The sequence below is a fragment of the Hemitrygon akajei genome, chromosome 12 (assembly GCF_048418815.1).
Source record: "Hemitrygon akajei chromosome 12, sHemAka1.3, whole genome shotgun sequence".
Taxonomy (NCBI): Eukaryota; Metazoa; Chordata; class Chondrichthyes; order Myliobatiformes; family Dasyatidae; genus Hemitrygon; species Hemitrygon akajei.
This window is the reverse complement of record NC_133135.1, coordinates 96,894,882-96,918,091: the sequence shown is the minus strand read 5'-3', so window position 1 is coordinate 96,918,091 and position 23,210 is coordinate 96,894,882. Positions and strand designations below refer to the sequence as shown.

Genomic DNA, 23,210 nt, shown 5'->3' with positions numbered 1-23,210 from the left:
TGGAAATGGTACAGAAGAGGTTCACCAGGATGCTGCTTGGATTTAATGATACCAGTTTTAAGGAAAGATTGGATAAACTTAGGTTATTCTCCCTGCAGAACTGGAGGCTGTGGGGAGACCTGATCGACAATTTTAAAACTGTGAATCATAGATAGGTTAAACAGTCAACATTTTTCCCTTAGGTTAGAGATGCCAAATGCCAGAGGATATGTTTTTAAGGTTAGCAGGTGTAGCTTAAAGGTGATATGATGGGCAAGATTTTTATGCAGAGAGTGGTAAGTGTCTGCAATAGATTGCCAGGGCTAGTAGAGGAAGGATGCAGTTTGGTGGAGTTTAAAGGGGTTTCAGATAGACATATGACTATGAAGGGAATGGGGAGATACAAGTGACACAGAGCATCATGGCCAAATGGCTTTTTGGGTGCCCTACTGTACCATGTTCTGTTTTAATCTTTTGATCTTCCCCTGATCTGGTTGGCCATCATTGGTGACATGGCTCATGTTTCCTCAGGTAGCTTTGCATCAACTGTTGTTTCATGATATGCCTGCACATCTCCTTGGGCATGTTATTCTATTAAGCTGCTGTGTGAGTGTAGGCTGGTATTCTTGGTGTTGTAAATGGTTTACAAACTAACTCCACTGAACAGAGACGATTTAAAGGTGACTATGAACCACAACAAACGAAACTTGTAATCAAACCTACAGCAATGATAGCCAATAAAAACAAGTATATTTCTCCAGAAAAGTGGAGTGTAGGGTAGTTGTAGGATACAAGTGACATCCATAAAATCAATCCCAGTCATTTAAAGGAACTTTGATAGAAATGACTCACCCACTTCCATTTTGGCTGGGCCTTGTGTGGTATCACAATAAAAGAACATTTAATTGGGTAACTGCAGCCTTGATTCTGATTTAAATATCTAAAAAGTATAACTCAAGTTACCTCTGAGGATATTTGTTGGATGCAAATCCCGATGTGCAATCTTGACTGTGTGCAAAATCTGAAGACCCTCAATCAACTGCTTCATAACGCCTGGGGCTCCTGACTGACATCCTTCAGGCTCCTTCTGCACATATTCTTCTAGATTATACTCACAGAGATCCAGGCACAGGTATTCACAATAATCGTCATATTCATGAGACACGAATTTAACAAACAGACTGCTTGCTTTGATTTTTGGCTCCATGAGGCATTGCCTTTCCTTTAAGGCTTCTTCGCTGTGCCTCTTGTGGCATTTCACTGCCACCTCAGTATGTCTGTTATGGAAACCAAGGTAAACTTCAGTCATGTTTTCCCTAGTAATCTTATAATCCTCAATCCTGGACAGTCTCAGGTTTCCAATTGGGTTACAGTCAACATTCTGCAATTTCTCCAGTTCTCCATGCCAACGTTTACTGCACTTCTTCCAATTTGAAGAAACTTCTACATTTTGATTAGTAGTCTTTAAGTCATACTTATTCAATATCTCTATTATTTCTTTGGCATATCGACGTTTGGCCATCATTATTGGTGTAGTCCCTGTATTGTCACAGGAGTGCATATCTGCTCCCATCTCACACAATTTTTTAGTCAACTCAGTATTTTTGCTGTTCGCTGCTGCCAGAAGAGCCGTCGAACCAGATTCGTCTCGTGCATTGATGTTAACACTATAATTCTGCAGCAGCAGTTTGGCCACCTTTGTGAAACCATTTGATATTGCAAGAATCAGGGGTGTTTTCCCAGCTTGGTCTGGAACATTCACATCTGGTTCATGCTTCAGCAGCATTTCCACCACATCACTATCTAACGTCTTATTTTTCAAAGCGGTGCTCAAAGGTGTTTCTTTATTCTTGTCTATGGAGTTTACATTTGCCCCATGTTTCAATAGGGTTTCCACAATTGTCCGTCTGTTTTCCTTTAAGGCAAAAATTAAAGCTGTTCTGCCAAGGTTGTCTAGCACATTAACATCTGCATTCATTTCATCTAATAAGATGTTAACAATATTTTCATAACCATTCTCTACAGCACTCATGAGTGCTGTCTTTCCACCTCTGCCCACATTCGCTTTGGTGTCTGGCACTTCCCTGCGCTTGTTCACATCAGCTTTACAACTAAACAGGAAACGCAAGGCATCCTCGTTGTCATGTTCTGCTGCTTCCATGAAGGCAGTAAAGCCATTGTCATCTGCATCATTGACATCTGTGTCAAGGGATAGAAACACTTTGAGCAAATTCACTTCACCAACTATCGCAGCAACAATGAAAGGCGTTGCTCCATTCTTCTTCCTGAGATGTGGGTCTGCGCCATACTTCAACAATAAATGAACAACCTTTTCGTGATTTGATTGTACGGCAGTATGGAGAGGTGACCAACCATAACTCTTAGTCTTATAGTTAACGTTAGCTTTGTTTTTCAAGAGCAACTCAACAACCTGCTCATTACCTTTTTCTGCTGCTAAAAATAGAGGGGTCCCTATGTCATCAGGATCAAAATCAACCAATGCTCCCTTTGCAATTAATTGCTCCACTTCTGAGAGATCTGAAGTTGAAGAATTACAGAGGTCTCGAAGTTTCTTACCAAGTACTTCTGGATCTGACATTTTTCTTCAATTGCTGCAGCTGAACCTCTTTCCTGGGTAAGAAAATAACACATTGGTGATTATAGCATCAGAGCAAACTGATTTCAAGATATCATTCCCAATCCTCTGAACATTTGAGGGACCTGTGAGGTGAAAACATTAGCGATAAAGTAATGCCATTTGCAACTGCACACAATCTGCTTTATAATGGATATAATTTGCTTATTTTGTCTTATTTAAGGGATTATTTCTTTAAAGTCGCAGCAGCCAGGACAGCAGAGCGGAGGGGCCAGCAACCTTTATAAAGTTGTTCCTGATTGGGTGAGTTGCTACATACTTTGCCAATAAAAAGAAGATACCGTAGGATCAGGAAAAAGAGTGGCCATTGTGAGAGTGGGGAGCTAAGGCTTTTGCTAGATAGGCTTTAGTGAGGAGCAGACAATAATCAGGTAAGGTTTTTATTTTCCTGTCAATCCATAACCTTTGACAGCTAAAATGGCAGTCTGGGCATTGGAATGGTCCTCCTGAGATGTGAGAACTCAAGGAACCTTATGGTCTCTGTGATGACTACATATGTGAAAAGTGCACCAGCTGCAGTTCCTGATAGACTGGGTGAAGGAGTTGGAACTGGAGCTGGAGTTGGAGATCATCTGGGATTCTGAGGATGTCATAAACGATATCATCGTGAAGTGGACACACCTCAGGTGCTGAATACAGATAGGTGAGTGGCCACCAGAAGAAGATAAGTAGAGGAAGTAAGCAGACAGAACAGAGTTCCCTTCTGGCCGTTCCCCTCACTATCAGGTATATATATCCCTTTGCAAATTGTTGGGGATGGGTGGCCTTTCAGAGGCTAGCACTAGTAGCCGAGTCGGTAGCACTGTGCCCGGCTCTGAGGTAAAATAGGTGAAGTCAAGCAGAGTGATAGTAACAGGGGACTTGGTAGTAAAGAGCACAGGGTCAAGGATGTCTCACAGGAGATACGGGACATTCTGAGGGGGGTGGAGTGAACAGATCATTGTCCATAGGCAGGAACAGAGATGGGGTCTTGCAAAATGATTTTAGATAGCTAGGTAGAAAGATAAAAAGCAGGGTTGGAATCTCAAGAGTTAGCGAGCTGAGAAATAATACATAATGCAGTTCAATACATGGCTAAGGAAGGAGAGCCCTAGATCTGTGGATCACTGGGCTCCCTTCCAAGGCAAGTGGGATGTGCACAAGCAAGATAGTTTGCATCTGAACTGCAAGGAAACTGATATCTTAGAGTGGCAGGAGGATGGGAACTACAGCAGCAGGGCAACAGGTTGATGACGGTCTCACAAATAAAGCTGAAAGGAAGACAGCAAGGAACAGGTTGATAGTGTGACTGATGGGCTAAAATGTACTTATTTCAACACATTACAGGTAAAACAAGAAGCTTAAAAGGATAAACTAGAGCCGAGAGCAGCCAATGGAATAGTTATGTTCTTTCCTGTACAGAACCATGAGAGTCAGGGCAGGCAACTCAATGTTCTTGTGCTTGAGATATGAAATATTAGAACAGGTTGGACAAACTTGAATTGCTCTCCTTAAGCTGTCAAGGAAGACGTGATAAAGGTTTTTTTTAAATTGTGAAGCATAGATAGGATAGATCGTCAGAATCTGTTCTCCAGGGTAGAAATGACAAATACCAGAGGACGTGCATTTAAGGTTAGAACAAGGAAGTTTAAAGGCGATGTAAAGGCAAATTTGTGACACAGAAGAAGACTGCTTGGCTTATTGCATTTGTGTTGTTTGAAGAGAAGCTCAATTTCCCTTTTAGGACTGAGTCTGTAGCCCTGCAGATCACAATTCTCCCATTCTAGTACGGTGTGTGTTGGGGGTTTCTGCCTCCAGCACCCTTAGTTCTATTCTCCACCAGACTCTGGGTTGGAGAACCTCCTTATCTCTCCCATCAATCTACCTAAGTCCACCCCTCCCACTCCTCTAAGGTAAACAGGTCTTCCCAATTTACTCCATTCAGGTCACTCATATTTTTTATACACCTCATTTAAGTTTCCTCTCAGCCTCCCCTGTTCCAAAGAGAAGTACCAAAGACAAAAATCATTGAAAGTTAGATGCAATCAGGTTACTACAGAAATCAAGGGTAAAATTCAAAAAGAAGTAAGTGTGCATTCATAGAGAAAGAAGTAACCCTGGGTTGGATTGTAACTACAAAGAGAAAATGAAAGTAACTGTAAACATATGAGAATCTGAAAACATTACTCCTAGTTACGGTACTAGATTTTTACTTAACCTGGCTTCAGTTAGTGAGGAAAGAATGGAATTAGGTCAAAGATCAAAAATTTGTATATAACATCCAGAACTGTCTAGGAAATGAGTCTTTGTTAGTTTAAAATGATACAAGTATACTAAAACGTGAGTGATGCTTTGAGTTATGGACTGGAAGCATTTTCAGTGACATAATAGCCAAGGAAAATCAATTTGAGTTACATAACCAGTAGTCCTGACTCAGATTCAAGGTTACAAGAGTGTTAATGATAGTGGTAACATAGTTTCATACTTCACGTAAAAAATATAAAGTTAACTAAACATCTACTGTATACTGATATCCACTTGACATTCTGGCCCAGTCTCCTTAACAGAAGGACCCATGATGTCATCAGGTGTTATGGGTGCAGGAGAGGATGTGTTTTATTAATGTGCATTGGGAAATTGCCATCATGAAATGCTTCACGATGCTGGAAATGCCATCCATTAACTCTAGCCTCACAGACAACATCGACCCAGTGCAATTCACCTACCATGGAAATGAGTCTGCAGTGCACATAATCTCCCTGGCCCTCCTCATCCCTGAAGCATCTGCACAGTAAAGATGTGTGTTAGACTATAGTTTATTAACTACAGATCTTTCTTCTGTACTATAATTCCAAGCAAACTCATCTCCAAACCACTAAACACAGGACTCCAATGCACCTAAACCCACAAGTGAGGCTGGTGTTATTTAAACTAATTTGGCAGGTGATGCACCATCAATAACTCTCGGAGAGGGAAGGCGAATGATAGGCTTTTATTAGCAGCAAAACAGAGTGGGGAGCAGTGCCTCCAATCGCCTTTATACCGGGGTCTGTGGGAGGAGCCACAGGAGCAGTCAGCAGAGGGGCGTGTCCAGACAGGTATACATAGTTTACCACAGCAGATTGATGGGAACCAGAGCGATAGGGCTGAGGATAGGACAATTGCTATAGAAGTCGATTCGATGCATTGTGTAGCGAGACTGTGAGGAAGGACCAGCAGATGACAGGGCAGAACTGCAGTCAGTGGGATGAGTTGAAGTGTAACATGGAGGCAAATCAAAAAGGGTGACGGATACGGGATTGAGGGTGTCACATTTGAATGCACGCAGTATACGGAATAATGTAGATGATCTTGTAGCACCGTTAGAAAATGGCAGGTATGACTTTGTGGGTATCACTGAGTCCTGGCTGAAGAAGATCACAGTTGTGAGCTTAACATCCAAGGATACACGTTGTATTGAAAGCACACGCAGGTGGGCAGAGGGAACAGGATGGCTCTGTTGGTAAAAAATGAAATCAATCCTACTAAAGAGGTGACATAGGATCAGAAGATATAGAATCCTTGTGGGTAGAGTTAACAAATGCAAGGGTAAATAGATTCTGATGGGAATTAGATACAAGTCCCCCCACAGTAGCTAGGGTGTGGGATACAAATTACAGTGGGAGTTAGAAAATGCTTGTAAAAAGGGCAATGTTACGATAGTCATGAGTTAACTTGAATTGATTCGACTTTATTTCTTACATCTTTCATGAGGGTAAAAATCTTTACATTACGTCTCCGTCTAAATGTGCAATGTGCAAATTATAGTAATTTATAATAAATAGTATGTACAACAGGACAGTCAATATAATGTAGAAGTACAATTGTATCAGTCTGATCACCTAGTGGAAGAAGCCGTCCTGGAGCCTGTTGGTCCTGGCTTTTATGCTACAGTGCTGATTTCTGGATGGCAGCAGCTGGAACAGTTTGTGGTTGGGGTGCTGATGCACCATCAATAACTCTCTCTGAGACGTGAAGGCCGAGATATCGGCTTTTATTGACTGGAAGAAAGAACAAGCAGTAGTTGACCACCATACTACATCCTGGAGACTGAGGGCCGGGCTCAGGCCTCAATCACCTTTATACCGGGGTCTGTGGGAGGGGCCACAGGAGCAGTCAGCAGGGGGCGTGTCCAGACAGGTATATGTAGTTCACCACAGGTGCCCAATGATCCTTTGGGCTCTTTTTGTAAATGTCCTGAACAGCGGGAAGTTCACATCTACAGATACATTGGGCTGTCCGCACCACTCTCTGTAGAGCCCTGTGATTGAGGGAAGTACAGTTCCCATACCAGGCAGTGATGCAGCCAGTCAGGATGCTCTCATAGGAAGTCATTCCTGCCTGTGGCCATCAAACTTTACAACTCCTCCCTCGGAGTGTCAGATACCCTGAGCCAATAGGCTGGTCCTGGACTTATTTTCACTTGGCATGATTAACTTATTATTATTTAATTATTTATGGTTTTATATTGCTATATTTCTACACTATTCTTGGTTGGTGCAGCTGTAACGAAACCCAATTTCCCTCGGGATCAATAAAGTATGTCTGTCTGTCTGTCCATTTGTCTTAATTGTGCTCCTATAGAAAGGTCTTAGGATTTGGGGGCCTACACCAAATTTCTTCAACCGTCTGAGGTGAAAGAGGCACTATTATGTCTTTTCACCACACAGTTGGTATATATAGACCACGTGAGATCCTCGGTGATGTTAATGACAAGGAATTTAAAGCTGTCCACCCTCTCTACCCCCAGATCCATTGATGTCAATAGGAGTTAGCCTGTCTCCATTCCTTCTGTAGTCCACAACCAGCTCCTTTGTTTTTGCAACATTAAAGGAAAGGTTGTTTTCTTGACACCATTGATTTCTTCTCTGTAGGCTGCCTCATTATTATTTGAGATTAGGCCAATCAGTGTAGTGTCATCAGCAAATTTAATTAGCAGATTGGAGCTGTGGGTGGTGACACATGCATGGCTATACAGAGAGTAAAGGAGGGGGCTTAGGACACAGCCCTGGAGGGGTTCCTGTGTTGAGGATCAGAGGGTTTGAGACAGGGTGAAGGCCAAGGTCTCTGAGCTTCTTGTTGAGCCTGGAGGGAATTATGGTGTTGAATACTGAACTGTAGTTCCCTGTTCTGGGCAGGTAGGTCTAAAAATCCCTCTGGGAAGAGTAAAGGAGGTGGGGTATGCTTCATGGTCAATAATGCTTGGTGCGACCCCGGGAATGTGTATGCCCTCAAATCTTTTTGTTCCCCAGATCTGGAATACCCTGGGCTACTGTGTAGACCTTTCTGGCTGCCTAGGAAGTTCACGGCTGTTACTATCATACCTGTGTATATTCCGCTGCAGGCTGATACTGACCTGGCTCTCAAGGAACTGTATGAGGTCATCAGCACCCTGGAGACTGCAAACCTGGAGGCTGCTTTCATTGTCGCCGAGGACTTTCATAGAACGTCACTGACTAAAGTCTCTCTAAAGTTTTGCCAACACATCCAGGTGTGCACATGGGGAGATAGAATACGATAGAATACTTAACCACTGCTACTCTCCCTTCCACAACCTTACAAAGTGCTCCTTCGGCTGCCATTTGGAAAATTGGATCACTCCTCCATCTTGCTGCTGCCAAGGTACAGGCAGAAGCTGAACCAAGAGGCGGCCATAACAACCCTGAGATTCATTTTCATGTGGGCATACAGAGCGAATCTAAGAAATACAACAGGATCAATGAAAGACCACAGCTAACAGGACAGACAAAAAACCAATGTGCAAAAAACAACAAACTGGGCAAATTCAAAAGAAAAAAGAATGAATGAATGAACAAATTAATAACACAAATAAACAAACAAACAAACAAATAAATAAGTAGGCAATAAATATAGAGAACATGACGTGAAGAGTCCTTGAAAGAGAGTCCATAGATTGTGGGAACTGTTCAGTGATGGTGTGAGTGAAGCTGAGTGAAGTTATCCTCTCTGGTTCAAGAGCCTAATGGTTGAAGGTTAATAATTCTTCCTGAAGCTGGTGGTGTTGGGCCTGACATTCCAGATCTTTCTTCATGATGGTCACAGTGAAAAGAGAGCGTGACTTGGATGGTGGGGGTCCTTGATGGATGCTACTTTCCTGTGACATCGCTCAGTGTAGGTGTACTCAATCATGATGGACTGGGCCGATTCCACTACTTTTTGTAGGATTTCCCACTCAAGGGCATTGGTGTGTCCATACCAGGCAGGCCATGATGCAACCAGTCTATATTCTCCACCACACATCTATAGAAGTCTATCAAAGTTTTAGACAAACTTGGGAGACTGAAGTTACGTAAATCACCCGGACCAGGTAGACAACACCCCAGGGTTCTGAAGGAGGTAGCTGAAAGGATTGTGAAAGCATTAATTATGATCTTTCAAAAAACATTATATTCTGGAAAGCTTCCAGTGGAAAATTGCAAACATTACTCCACTCTTTAAGAAGGGAGGGAGTCAGAAGAAAGGAAATGATAGGCCAGTTAGCCTGACTTTAGTGTTTGGGAAGATGTTGGAGCCAATTAGCAAGGATGAGGTTTTGCAGTACTTGGAGGCACATGATAAAACAGGCTAAAGTCAGCGTGGTTTCTTTAAGGGAAAATCTAGCCAAACAAATCTGTTGGAATTCTTGGTGGAAATAACAAGTAGGATAGACAAAGGAGAGTCAGTGGATGTTGTTTCCTTGCATTTTCAGAAGGCCTTTGACAATGTGTTGCACATGGGACTGCTTAGCAAGATAAGAGCCCATGGTATTACAGGAAAGACACCTGCAGTGATAGAGATTGGCTGACTGGCAGGAGGCAAAGAAAGGGAATTAAGGGTTCGCTGCCAGTGAATACTGGTGTTCCGCAGAGGGCAATACTAGCACTGCTTCGTTTCAAGCTATACGTCAATGATTTGGATGATGGATTTGATGGCTTTGTGGCCAAGTTTGCAGATGATACAAAGATGATCTGGTGGGGCAGGTAGTATTGAGGAAGAAGGGAGTCTGCAGAAGGACCTAGACAGATTGGGAGAATCTGTGGCCAGGTCATACACTTTGGGAGAAGGTATAAAGGAATAAAGGGAAAGACTATTTTCTAAACAGAGAAAAAATTAAAAATCAGAAGTACAAAGGGATGTGGGAGTCCTTGTGCAGGATTCCATCATGGTCAACTTGTAGACTGGGCTGGTGGTAAGAAAAGCAAATGCAATGTCAGCATTCATTTCGAGAGGGCTAGAATATAAAAGCAAGGATGTAATGTTGAGGCTTTATAAGGCTTTGGCTAGACCACACTTGGAGGATTATGAGCAATTTTGGGCACCCTGTCTAAGAAAAGATGTGTCAGCGTTGGAGAGGGTCCAGAGGAGGTTCACAAGAATGATTCTAGGAATGAAAAGGTTAATGTGTGAGGAATATTTGATGTCCCTGGGCCTGTAGTTACTGGAATTTAGAAGAATGAGGGGGAATCGCATTAAAACATGTCGAATATTGGAAGTGTAAATAAAGTGGATGTGCAGAGGATGTTTTCTATAGTGGTTAAGTCTAGGACCAGAGGGCATAGCCTCAGAATAGAGGGATGTCCATTTAGCAGGAATTTTTTAGCCAGAAGGTGGTAAATCTGTGGATTTCATTGTCAGGGACTGTTATGGAGGCCCAGTCATTGAGTCCACTTAAAGTGGAGGTCGATAGGTTTTTAGTTAGTTAGGGCATCAAAGGTTACATGGAAAATTGGGTTGAGATGGATAATAAATCGGCCACAATGGAATGGCGGAGAAGACTTAATGTGCCAAGTGGCCAAATTCTGCTCCAAAGTCTATGTCTTATGGACTCAACAATTCCTGGACTTAGTGACCAACACACTTCAATCAGTAAGGAGAGGGAGTAATACCTCTGCTGTGATTGTTCTCAACACTAGCACCCCACAAGGCTGTGTTCTCAACCCCCTACTCTATCCCCTTTACACCCATGACTGACTGGCTCGATCCTGCTCTAATTTCATCCGAGAGTTTGCAGACAATACCACTGTAGTGAGCCACACTCAAATAAAGTTAAGTACAAGAAGGAGATAAGGAGCCTAGTGCCATGATGCTATAACAAAAAACTTTCTCTCAATGTCAGCAAAATGAAAGAGATGGCATTGATTTCAGGAAGTGGGGTGGTGCTCACTGTTTACAGCAACAATGCTGAAGTTGAGAGAGTTGAGAGTTTCAAGTTCCTTGGATTGAACATCACTAAAAATTTCTCCTGTCCAATTACTTAATTCCACAGCCAAGAAAGCTCACCAGTACCCCTACTTCCTCAGGAGGCTATAGAAATTTGCTGTGTACTTCTCGACCTTCAAGTAGATGGAGCTCATCAGCCTGGGAAGGCAGTCCATCTAAGAGAGGGAAAACTCTGATTTCAAACCTCCGCCATACCCACTCATGGGAAAGGCTTCGGGAGTAAACCTGAGGACAAATCTGGAGCTGGAGTCCCTAAGGCAGTCCGATGTTGCCTTCAACCTCACTCTGGCAACTCCTGTGATGTCACTGGTGCCAAGCTGTATCAGCCCTTGCCCTTCCCTTGGACAATGTCGGTGTTGTGGAGAGGGGAGACTTGCAGCATGGGCAACTGCTGGTCTTCCATACAACCCTGCCCAGGCCTGCGCTCTGGAAACCATTCCAGGCACAGATCCAGGGTCTTGTGAGACTAACAGATGCCACCTTCTTGACCCTCTCCAATTTTCATTGATGCACCATAGAAAGCTGGACACATTTTGATCTTGGTATAGGAACTGTTCTCTCCATGATACAAGAAACTGCACTGGACACAGCTCAGTACATTATAGAAAACAATCTCCTCTCTATGGACTCTGTCTACACTTCTTGCTGGCCAGCAACCACCATAAGCAAAGGTTCTCTCTTGTTCCACCTACTCCACCCCCCACCCCCCCAGGCAGAAGATATAGAAGCCTGAAAGCAAATTCCACCCAGGTTCAAGGACAGCTTCTATTCTGCTGTTATTAAACTCTTGAATGGTTCCCTAGTGCAATAAGATGGACTCTTGACCTTACAACATGCCTTGTTGTGATCTTCCATCTCATTATCAACTTTCACTGCACTCTCTCTGTACAGTAACACTTTAATTCTGCACCTTATGACTATTTTATCTTGTACGACCTCAGTGCAATGTTGATCAGAATAGAAGTTAATTTTTACACTGTACCTCCGTACACATGATAATAATAATGTGGTGAACTACAGATACCTGTCTGGACACGCCCCACCGCCGACTGCTCCTGTGGCTCCTCCCACAGACCCCGGTATAAAGGCGATTGAGGCCTGAGCCCGGCCCTCAGTCTCCAGGATGTAGCATGGTGGTCAATTACTGCTTGTTCTTTCTTCCAGTCAATAAAAGCCAATATCTCGCCTCACGTCTCAGTGAGATATTGATGGTGCATCAATTTTATTAACTGGAAGTTTAAAACATGGACAGCATTTTACGTCTGGAAAGATTAGACCTTGATCCGCAAGACTCCGAAGCAGCTCTTGCCTTTGAACTCTGGCTTGCATGCTTCCAATCATACTTGGAACAGATTCCAGTGACTGAGCCTGCCACGAAGTACAAAATATTACTATCTAGAGTAAGTCCGAAAGTATTCTCCCTTATCAGGGACCTACCGACCTACCAAGGGGCACTGGACGCCCTCAAAAGACAGTACCCGCGGCCGGTGAACACCGTCTACGCAAGACATCGCTTAGCGACGCGGCGACAGCGACCCGGTGAGTCGAGCGCCGTGTTTCTCCGAGCCCTACAGACACTCGTGTGAACTTGCGACTGCAAAGGTCTGACGGCAGAACAACATACGGAGCTGCTAGTACGAGATGCCTTCGTTACGGAGATCAGGTCAGTGTACGTGTGCCAGCGGCTGCTGGAAAATGCCGATCTTACCTTACGCTCGGCGATCAAGACGGCCAACATGCTGGAGGCTGCTCTGCACAACGCTGACGCTGTCCAGCCGCGCGATCCCCCGCCGGTCCCATGGACACCTCAGACCCCGCCACCCGCGAGCGAATTCACCAATGCCGCTGCCAGTCGCGAGTCCATGAACTCCCTGAAACCGACCACAGCTGCTGCCAGTCGCAAGTCCGTGCAGTGTTACTTCTGCGGACTCGAAAAGCACCCCCGAAAACGCTGCCTGGCCCGAGAAGTGACCTGCTCCCGCTGCGGGAAGAAGGGCCATTTTGCCAAGGTCTGTAAGTCTAAACCACGAGCGGGGTTGGGCAGTGCTGCGTGTGAGGCATGGGGGCCGCCATCTTGCCTGCCCGCCTCGTGCGAGACATGGGGGCGGCCATCTTTGTCGGCACCACATTGCCCCGCCCCCGACTCACCGGTGCTTACTGGGCACCAAGACGGCAGTTCAACTCTGGCCTCCATAACCCTTGACCAAAGCGCCCCACACCAGCTTGCAAGGTCAATGATGGACATCCTGGTGGAGGGGCACAGGACTAGCTGCCTGTTTGACACGGGCAGCACTGAGAGTTTTATTCATCCGGACACGGTGCAATGCTGCGGACTCGTGACACGGCCGGTAAGCCAGAGGGTCACCATGGCTTCTGGGTCGCATTCCACAGACATCTGGGTGGGTTGTGTAGCGATATTGGTGGTGCAGGGCACAGAATATTGGAACTTTGCGCTACTGGTCATGCCTCAACTGTGCGCGCCTGTGCTATTGGGGCTGGACTTCCAGAGCCACCTCGAAAGTGTGACTATGGCATATGACAGGCCCCTCCAACCACTCACTGTCAGGAATCCTCAGTTTTGTGGGACTTCATCATATACCCCGCTACTGACCACACACACACACCGACCCACACATCCCACCCAGCACCATGCCGACAGCTGCGCTACTGACACCACTTGCAGCCTCTCCACCCTCAAGATCCCTCCCCCACCGCTGTTCGCCAACCTGACCCCTGACTGTAAACCTGTGGCAACTAAAAGCAGGAGGTACAGCGTGGGGGACAGGGCCTTCATTCAGTCAGAGGTGCAGCGGCTGCTCAGGGAGGGGATCATTGAGCCAAGCACAAGTCCTTGGAGGGCCCAGGTGGTTGTTGTTCGGACCGGGCAGAAAAATAGGATGGTCGTGGACTATAGCCAGACCATCAATAGGTTCACGCAGCTTGACGCGTACCCACTACCCCGCATCACGGATATGGTCAACCAGATAGCTCAGTACAAGGTGTACTCGACAATAGATCTGAAATCCGCTTATCACCAGCTCCCCATCTGCCCAGAGGACCGCCCCTACACCGCCTTCGAGGCAGGCGGCAGGCTCTATCACTTCCTGTGGTGTCTCTGTCTTCCAGAAGGAAATGGACCGGATGGTGGACCAGTGCCAACTGAAGGCCACATTTCCCTATCTGGATAATATCACCATCTGTGGTCACGACTGGCCGGATCACAATGCCAACCTCCAACGATTTTTCCAAGTGGCCAAAGCCCTGAACCTTACTTATAACAGGGACAAGTGTGTGTTCGGAACCACCCGGCTCGCTATCCTTGGGTATGTCGTGGAGAACGGGGTCATTGGCCCTGATCCCGACCGTATGCGCCCCCTGTTAGAACTCCCTCTTCCCACCACCCTCAAAGCCCTCAGACGGTGCCTGGGCTTCTTTTCCTATTACGCCCAATGGGTCCCCCATTACGCAGACAAGGCCCACCCCTGGTCAAGTCTACCATATTTCACCTCTCTGCCGAGGCCCACGCGGCTTTCAGCTGCATTAAAGGGGACATTGCCAAAACAACGATGCATGCGGTGGACAAGACCATTCCCTTCCAAGTAGAGAGTGACGCCTCCGATTTTGCGCTTGCTGCTACCCTCAATCAGGCAGGCAGGCCAGTAGCATTCTTTTCTCGTACCCTTCAAGGCCCTGAAATTCGGCACTCCGCGGTGGAGAAAGAAGCCCAGGCCATAGTGGAAGCTATTAGGCACTGGAGGCACTATCTCGCCGGCAAAAGGTTCACCTTACTGACCGACCAGCGCTCAGTTGCGTTCATGTTCAGCAACCAACAGCGGGGCAAAATCAAAAATGATAAAATTTTGTGGTGGAGAATAGAACTCTCCATCTACAACTATGACATCCTGTACCGGCCTGGAAGGCTCAATGAGCCCCCTGATGCCCTATCCCGGTGAACGTGTGCCAGTGCACAGCTCGACCAGCTATACGCCCTCCATGCACATCTTTGCCACCCGGGGGTCACCCGATTTTATCATTTCGTGAAAGCCTGGAACCTGCCGTACTCCCTTGAGGACATCAGGACGATGACCAGGGACTGCCAAGTCTGCGCTGAGTGCAAACCGCACTTCTACCGTCCTGAAAAGGCGCAACTTATCAAGGCCACCCGTCCCTTTGAGCGACTGAGTGTTTACTTTAAGGGCCCCCTTCCCTCCACCGACCGCAATGTCTACTTTCTCAACATTATTGACGAGTACTCGCGGTTCCCCTTTGCCATCCCCTGCCCCAACACCACTGCCACATCCGTCATAAAAGCCCTGCACCAGCTCTTCACTCTGTTCGGATATCCCTGCTATATCCACAGTGATAGAGGGTCCTCCTTTATGAGTGACGAGCTGCGCCAGTACCTGTTGGCTAGGGGCATTGCTACTAGTAGGACCACGAGCTATAATCCCCGGGGAAATGGACAGGTGGAGAGGGAGAATGCCACAGTGTGGAAGGCCACACTTTTAGCCCTTAAGTCAAAAGGGTTGCAGATCTCTCGATGGCAGGAGGTCCTCCCCGAGGCACTTCACTCTATCCGCTCCCTGTTATGTACGTCCACCAATGCCACCCCTCACGAGTGCCTATTCTCTTTTCCCAGGAAGTCTGCCACTGGGACCACCCTACCAGCTTGGCTGACATCCCCAGGGCCAGTGCTGCTCCGGAAACATGCGAGGAGCAATAAATACTCCCTGCTGATCGAGAGGGTTCACCTTCTACATGCGAACCCCCAGTATGCCTACGTGGTCTTACCTGATGGGCGGGAGGACATGGTCTCCGTCCGCGACCTGGCGCCCGCAGGAGCAGCAGACCACTACCCTGAACACTCCACAGTAACTATGAACCCTGTACCCGAGGTGACACCGCGCACACCGAGCCCTACACAGACTCCTCACGACACTCCTATACCGGGCGTCTCGTACGCGCATATATCAGGCGCCTCGCACACGCATGAGGGATCACTGATGCCTAGTGGGCTGACACCTCCGGTCAGGCCGGAACCAGCACAACCACCGTCTCCGGTGCAATCACCACCGGCACCTGTGCAATCACAGCCGGTGCTACGTAGATCACAGCGACAGATTCAACCACCTGATAGACGTAACCTGTAAATATACTTGTAAGAAACTTTGCCCCGTGGGGACTCACTTTTAAAACAAAGGGGGGGTGAATGTGGTGAACTATATATACCTGTCTGGACACGCCCCCCTGCTGACTGCTCCTGTGGCCCCTCCCACTGACCGTGGCTCCTCCCACAGACCCCGGAATAAAGGCGATTGAGGCCTGAGCCCTGCCTCTCAGTCTCCAGGATATAGCATGGTGGTCAATTGCTGCTTGTTCTTTCTTCCAGTCAATAAAAGCCGATATCTCGCCTCAGGTCTCAGAGAGTTATTGATGGTGCATCAAATAACCAATTTACCAATTTTACATGAGGCATGCAAGCACCATGTTGAGGCCTCATTCATTCACTTTATAAACAATCTGAGTCATCTGATATAAAGATCATGTTACCGTGTTTTAGGTGAACTGAAATACAGTGTGTAATAAATTATCAATTGATTTTAATAGAGTAAATGTGACTGGAGCAAATGTGGCAAATGTGAGGTGACCCACTTTCAAGATAAAATTAATACAAAGAAAAAAAGCATTGCGAGAAAAAGCATTTCAGGATGTACATTGTATACATTTCTCTGACTTTAAATTGGAACTTTGGATCTTTAAAACTTTGAAGAATATGAAAAGCAGAAAAGGAGGATGTTTTGGGGATTGATGTAAATTGATAATGAATATCATAGATGGTTACAGAAGTTGAAAAATAATGGAATACAGTTTCTTATGGCTAGACAATTTGGTAATATGGTTGAAATTTTCAGGTCATTGTCAACATCTAAAAGACGCTTAGGCAGGTACATGGATGGAAAAGATTCAGAGGTCAAATGTGAAAAATGCATGGTCATGCACTTTGGTAGTAGAAATAAATGTGCAGACTATTTTCTAAACGGGGAGTAAATCCAGGAATCTGAGATGCAAAGGGATTTGGGTGTCCTTGTGCAGAACACCCTAAAGGTTAATTTATAGGTCGGTGGTGAGGAAGGCAAATGCCATGTTAGCATTCATTTCAAGAGTCTAGAATACAAGAGCAAGGATGTGATGGTGAGGCTTTATAAGGCACTGGTGAGGCCTCAACTTGAGTACTGTGAATAGTTTTGGGCCCCTCATCTTAGAAAAGATATTCTCGTATTGGAGAGGGTCCAGAGGAGATTCACAAGAATGATTCCAGGAATAAAAGGGTCATCATACGAGGAATGTTTGATGGCTCTGGGTCTGTACTTGCTGGAATTCAGAAGGATGAAGGGGGATCTCAATGAAACCTTTCAAATGTTGAAAGGCCTAGACAGAGTAGATGTACGTTTGTAGAAAGGATGTTTCCCATGGTGGGAGAGTCTAGGACAAGAGGGCACAGCTTCAGGATAGAGGGGCACCCTTTCAAAACAGAGATGCAGAGAAATTTCTTTAGCCAAAGGGTGGTGAATTTGTGGAATTCATTGCACATGCAGCTGTGGAGGCCAGGTTGTTGGGTGTATTTAGGCAGAGATTGATAGGTTTTTGATTGGGCATGCATCAAAGGTTACGGGGAGAAGGCCGGGAACGGGGTTGAGGAGGAAAGAAAAAAAAGATCAGCTATGACTGAATGGTGGAGCAGACTCGATGGGCCAAATAGCCTAACTCTGCTCCTATGCCTTATGGTCTAAGTGGAATGGTATCTTGGACCATTTGGGTCAAAGTACCTGTTTCTGTGCTGTGTGACACTAGGGGGGAGCAGGGGAACTGACTGGTGAGAGAAACTCTACTTCCACTGAAAGGAGAGCTCAGAATGAGGAAACAGACTGTAAAACTGGAGCCAAACCTTTCAGTAAATTCAATGGCATAAATAGAGTGGACAGCCAGCGCCTCTTCCCCAGGGCACCACTGCTCAATACAAGAGGACCTGGCTTTAAGGTAAGGGGTGGTAAGTTCAAGGGGGATATTAGAGGAATGTTTTTTACTCAGAGAGTGGTTGGTGCATGGAATGCACTGCCTGAGTCTGTGGTGGAGGCAGATACACTAATGAAATTTAAGAGACTACTAGACAGGTATATGGAGGAATTTAAGGTGGGGGGATATATGGGAGGCAGGGTTTAACATTGTGGCCCAAAAGGCCTGTACTGTGCTGTACTATTCTATGTTCTATGTTCTAAATGATTAGAAAGCGTTTGTCAGCATTTGTCGGCTCTTAGATTGTATTCATTAGAGTACAGAAGAATGATAAGGGATCTCATAGAAACATTTCGAATGTTGAAAGGGTTGGACAGAGTAGATGTGGGAAAGGCTGTTTCCCTTGGTGGGTGAATCCAGGACAAGAGTTCACAGTCTTAGAATTACAGGGTACCCATTTAAAACAGAGATGAGGAAAAAATTTTTTAGCCAAAGGGTTGTGGATTTATGGAATTCATTGCCGCATACAGTTGCCCCAATCATTGAGGGTGTTTAAGGAGGAGATTGATAGGTATCTAATTAGTCAGGGTATCAAGGGATATGGAGAAAAAGCCAAAAATTGGAACGAGATGGGAGAATAGTTTAGCTCATGGTGGAGTGGCGGAGCAGACTCGATGGGCCGAATAGCCTACTTCTGCTCCTTTGCCTTGTGATCTTGTGAAAGCATCCTAGCACCACAATAATGTTGCTGAGTTGAAACGGCAATTAATGCTAAGTTAGTTGCTAATTTTAAAACTGACACTAACAGGTTTTTGTTACTCAATATGTTAATGGATCAATGGAGTTGGGTCATATGTCAGCCATTCTCCAGTGATTCTCCAGGTGGAACCTAGAGATCAACCTTCGTATTCACAGAGACCATTGATGAATAACATCAGAGATGTGCTTCAGTAAACATTTAATGGAATTGTCCAAAACTTATAAAATTATAAAATTATTTAAGGGAAATAATTTACAGCAGCAGGATGGTTGCTATGCAATGACAAAGATAATGAGAGGACAGTAGGTTCAGAGTCCTCGTGGTTTTATCAGGAAATCAGTATCCAGAGTCCTGCATTATCGATCAGGATACATGTTTGAAAACCACTCACCAGAACTGGGGAACTTAAAATGAATTACAAACATATTAAGTAAATGTGGAATAGAAAGCCACTACTAGTAATGATAATCACATAACTAATAGAATGTCATAATTACCCTCTGTTTCATAATTATCCTTATCGAAGGAAACTGGTCATTCTTAAGCAGTCTAGTTTATATTTATGATTTCAGACCCATCAATGTAGTTAGCTTTTGACTACCTAATCAAATGGTCCCTTCCCAGAGCTTAGTAATGTGGGTCAGTGCCGAAGGACATCCAGGGTCTTGGCCTCTGGGCTCAAAGGCCAACAACATGGACCTAGGATGAAGGACATCTGGAATTCAGGCTTTCACTCGGCGCTCAAAGGCCAGGGACACAGACTGGTGACAAAGGACACATAGGATGTCAGGCTGTCCCAGTTCAGTGGATCCCGGGATCAGTGAGTTGGCCAGCCCAGTGTTCAAGTTTGGAGTTCAGGGTCCTGTCATTGGCTACTCTAGGGGTCATTACCAAAACTCGAAGCCCAAAGGTCGATTGGAAGCCAGAGGTCGAGGCCCAATGGCTGAAGCCTCAGCGCTGGAGATAGGATGTCATCCATGTGAGTGGGTTGGTGTGGGAGAGAGAAAAGGGTTTATTTATTTGTTGCTCTATTGCTTGCTGTGTTCTGCGTTGCTCTGTTGAACATTGTGGGCATGCTATATTGGCACTTAAACGTGAAGCGATGGTTGTGGGCTGCTCCCAGCACACCCTCAGGTTTGTTGGTTGTTGACACAAATGGGGCATTACACTGTAAGTTTTGATGTACATGTGATAAATGAATATCAATCTGAATTTGACTCTGAATTAAAGGTAAAACAAAAATAAACATGAAGGTAGCAACAGCCACATCTCATGGATTAGTAAGCAGACAAAACTTTCTGCTTTCCGGGGGGACCATTCCCTACGTGAATCCCTTGTCCATTCGTCCCTCCCCACTGATCTCCCTCATGGCTCTTCTCCTTGCAAGCGGAACAAGTGCTACACCTGCCCCTACACCTCCTCCCTCACTACCAACAGGGCCCCAAACAGTTCTTCCAGGTGAGGTGACTCTTCACCTGTCAGGCTGTTGGGGTCATATAGTGCTCCCAGTGTGACCTCCTGTATTTTGGTGAGACATAGATTGGGACACTGCTTTGCTGAGCACTTACTCTGCCAGAAATAGCAGGATCTCCCAAAGGCCACCCATTCCACTTCCCATTCCGACATGTCAGTCCATGGCCTCCTCGATTGTCATGACGAGGCCCCTCTCAGGTTGGAGGAACTGTCTGGGTAGCCTCCAACCTGATGGCATGAACATTGATTTCTCAGATTTCTGGTATACACACACCCCTCACCATTCCCCATTCTCACCTTATCACCTTACCTGCTTATCACCCCCCCCAAAGTGCTCCTCCCCCTTTTCTTTCTTCCATGGACTTCTGAATTCTCCTATCAGATACTCCCTTTTCCAGCCCTATATTTCCACCAATCACCCCCCAGCCCCCGCCAGCTCTTTACTTCACCCCTTCCACCCTCCCGGTTTCACCTATCACCTTGTGTTTCTTCCTCCCATCACCCCACTTTCTTACTCCAACTCCTCAACTTTTTTCCTCCAGTCCTGCTGGCGGGTCTTGGTCCAAAATGTTTACTATACTCTTTTCCATAGATGCTGCATGCTGAGTTCCTCCAGTATTTTGTGTATGTTGCTTGGATTTCCAGCATCCGCAATTTTCTCGTTTGTTAGACAAAAAATAAGTTATTTATAAAAGAACTCAAGGCATTAGTGGTGTTTTATATGGAATGACAGGCATTTCTCACAGCTTTAAAAAATGGATAAATACTTTAGAAATATCATGAGGATAACAGAGAAAGAGTATGGAGTTGATCAAACTCAAAGTCCTGTGGCTCATCAGACCGGTGTAATTGTTATATAGTTATATGGTTATATGGTGCTTATGCCCGTTTCAGTGGCGGGAAGCGACTGAGAGTATAGTATGAGACATTCCCACCTCCCCCCCCCCCCCCCGATAGGGGGCGAAGTTGACAGCATTTTACTGCAGGTACCCATTTTCAGGAGGGCACAGAGCGACCACTCCCCGCTGAACATCGACGGCTCCTTGGTAGAGATTGTTAAGGGCACCAAATTTCTTGGTGTTCACCTGGCGGAGAATCTCACCTGGTCCCTCAACACCAGCTCTATAGCAAAGAAAGCCCAGCAGTGTCTCTACTTTCTGCGAAGGCTGAGGAGAGTCCATCTCCCATCCCCATCCTCATCACATTCTACAGGGGCTGTATTGAGAGTATCCGAGCAGCTGCATCACTGCCTGGTTCGGAAATTGCACCATCTCGGATCGCAAGACCCTGCAGCGGATAGTGAGATCAGCTGAGAAGATCATCAGGATCTCTCTTTTACACTACACGCTGCATCCGCAAAGCAACCAGCATTATGAAGGACCCCACGCACCCCTCATACAAACTCTTCTCCCTCCTGCCGTTTGGGAAAAGGCACCGAAGCGTTTGGACCAGACTACGTAACAGTTTCTTCCCCCCAAACTATCAGACTCCTCAATACCCAGAGCCTGGACTGACACCTTACTGCCCTATTGTCCTGTTTATTATTTATTGTAATGCCTGCACTGTTCTGTGCACTTTATGCAGTCCTGGGTAGGTCTGTAGTCTAGTGTAGTTGTTTTTATTTCTCTGTGTTGTTTTTTACGTAGTTCAGTCTAGTTTTTTTATTGTGTCATGTAACACCATGGTCCTGAAAAACTTTGTCTCATTTTTGTTATGTACTGTACCAGCAGTTATGGTCGAAATGACATTAAAAGTGACTTGACATTGTGTGGTTAAGTCTTGCCTCAGCTGGGCTCAAACTCATGACCTTCAGGTCACTAGTCAAACACCCTAACCACTTGGCCACGTGCCACACTAGGAATTGATAGCTATGTAAAAATGGTCTTTTATGCTGACTGCTTCCGTAAAGTTAAAAAACATCTGATTGACAGTGTAATCGACTCTTCTCAACATTTTCCAAATTGCTGCTCGAAAGTCAAAATAATATCTTTGTGACTATATTTGGCAGTTCAAAGCATCAGATTGTTTGAAAACTATAGCAAACTAAAAGCGATATACAGACACAAGAAAAAAGCCTAAATAAACAAGCTAATTAATTACGTGCTGCCTAAAATGTCGGCCCAGATCAGAGGCAATTGCCGATTTCACTTGCTCTACGCGATGTTCACTCCTCTTTCCAAGGCGCTGGAGCCTTTAGCTGTTCCATTGTTTGGTCAATTTAAACGCCAGCAAGGACAGGCTGAAAAGACAGGGCTGTCAAGATCGAGGTGACATAGTTCTAATAAAGTATAGGCACTGCCGTACTTTCTTTGTAATGACAGCTGTGTGCTGGTTCCAGGACAGATCCTCTGACACTTTTCAGAAAGAGAAACATCGATCCTTAATGCCGAACAATTTAAAGTTATTGACCCTCTCCCGCTTCTGGGCGGCGGCACCTAATTAAACTTTGAACAACTGGAATTTGAGAAGGAAACAGTCACCCTTTTCTGCTTCAGTTTAAAACCAGCCAAATCACACAAAAGCAAGCCAAACAGTTAAGAAATAAAACAAATCAAGTCTTACACTGGGCAAATTACAAAAAAAATTGAAAACATGTTAAGCAAAAATCTAAAAAAAACAAGCTAATTTTTAAATTATATGAAACACCAATAGGCATAGCTTTTCAAATGATCAGAATTTTACTGACTTACAAGCTGCTTGTTTTCTTCAAAACGAAGAATATGCATCTACTTCCTGCTCTATGATATATTTGATATTTGTGGGTGGGGTGACACTTAATATGTCTCCACATCAACTGCATCACACTGAAAGGAGTGTAGGCAATTTTACTTTGTAATCACTTCTTACCTGCACATTATCTCCCCCTGGTGGCTCTCCCTTTCCCTTTCTTCTACGGTCTTCTGTCCTCTCCTATCAGATTCCCCCTTCTCCAGCTCTTTCACCAATCAACTTCTCAGTTTTTTACTTTACCCCACCCTCCCAGTTTTACCTATCACCTGCCACACCTCCAACACTGCATCTGAATCTACTGTTACCTTCACAGAAGTAAGATCAGTCTTAAGAGCGTGAATCCACAGAAAGCTTTGGGTC

The 23,210-nt window shown here is 45.3% G+C and overlaps 1 protein-coding gene across 3 annotated transcripts in view; it reads right to left on the bottom strand.

Moving 5' to 3' along the window:
* Positions 1-22,925, bottom strand: part of LOC140737303 (2-5A-dependent ribonuclease-like) — a 46,488-nt gene extending 23,563 nt beyond the window's left edge. Inside the window, exons 1-2 of one of the 3 annotated variants that reach the window (XM_073063714.1) lie at positions 22,811-22,925; positions 943-2,610 (exon numbers count right to left, since the gene is read on the bottom strand). In XM_073063714.1, the coding sequence (XP_072919815.1) occupies positions 943-2,578 (1,636 nt within the window). In that variant the 5' untranslated portion in view covers positions 2,579-2,610; positions 22,811-22,925. Of the gene's footprint in view, positions 1-942; positions 2,611-5,340; positions 5,399-22,806 lie in introns of those variants that run through there. The other 2 variants (XM_073063716.1, XM_073063715.1) reach the window with 2 other exon arrangements.
* Positions 22,926-23,210: the final 285 nt, after the last annotated feature.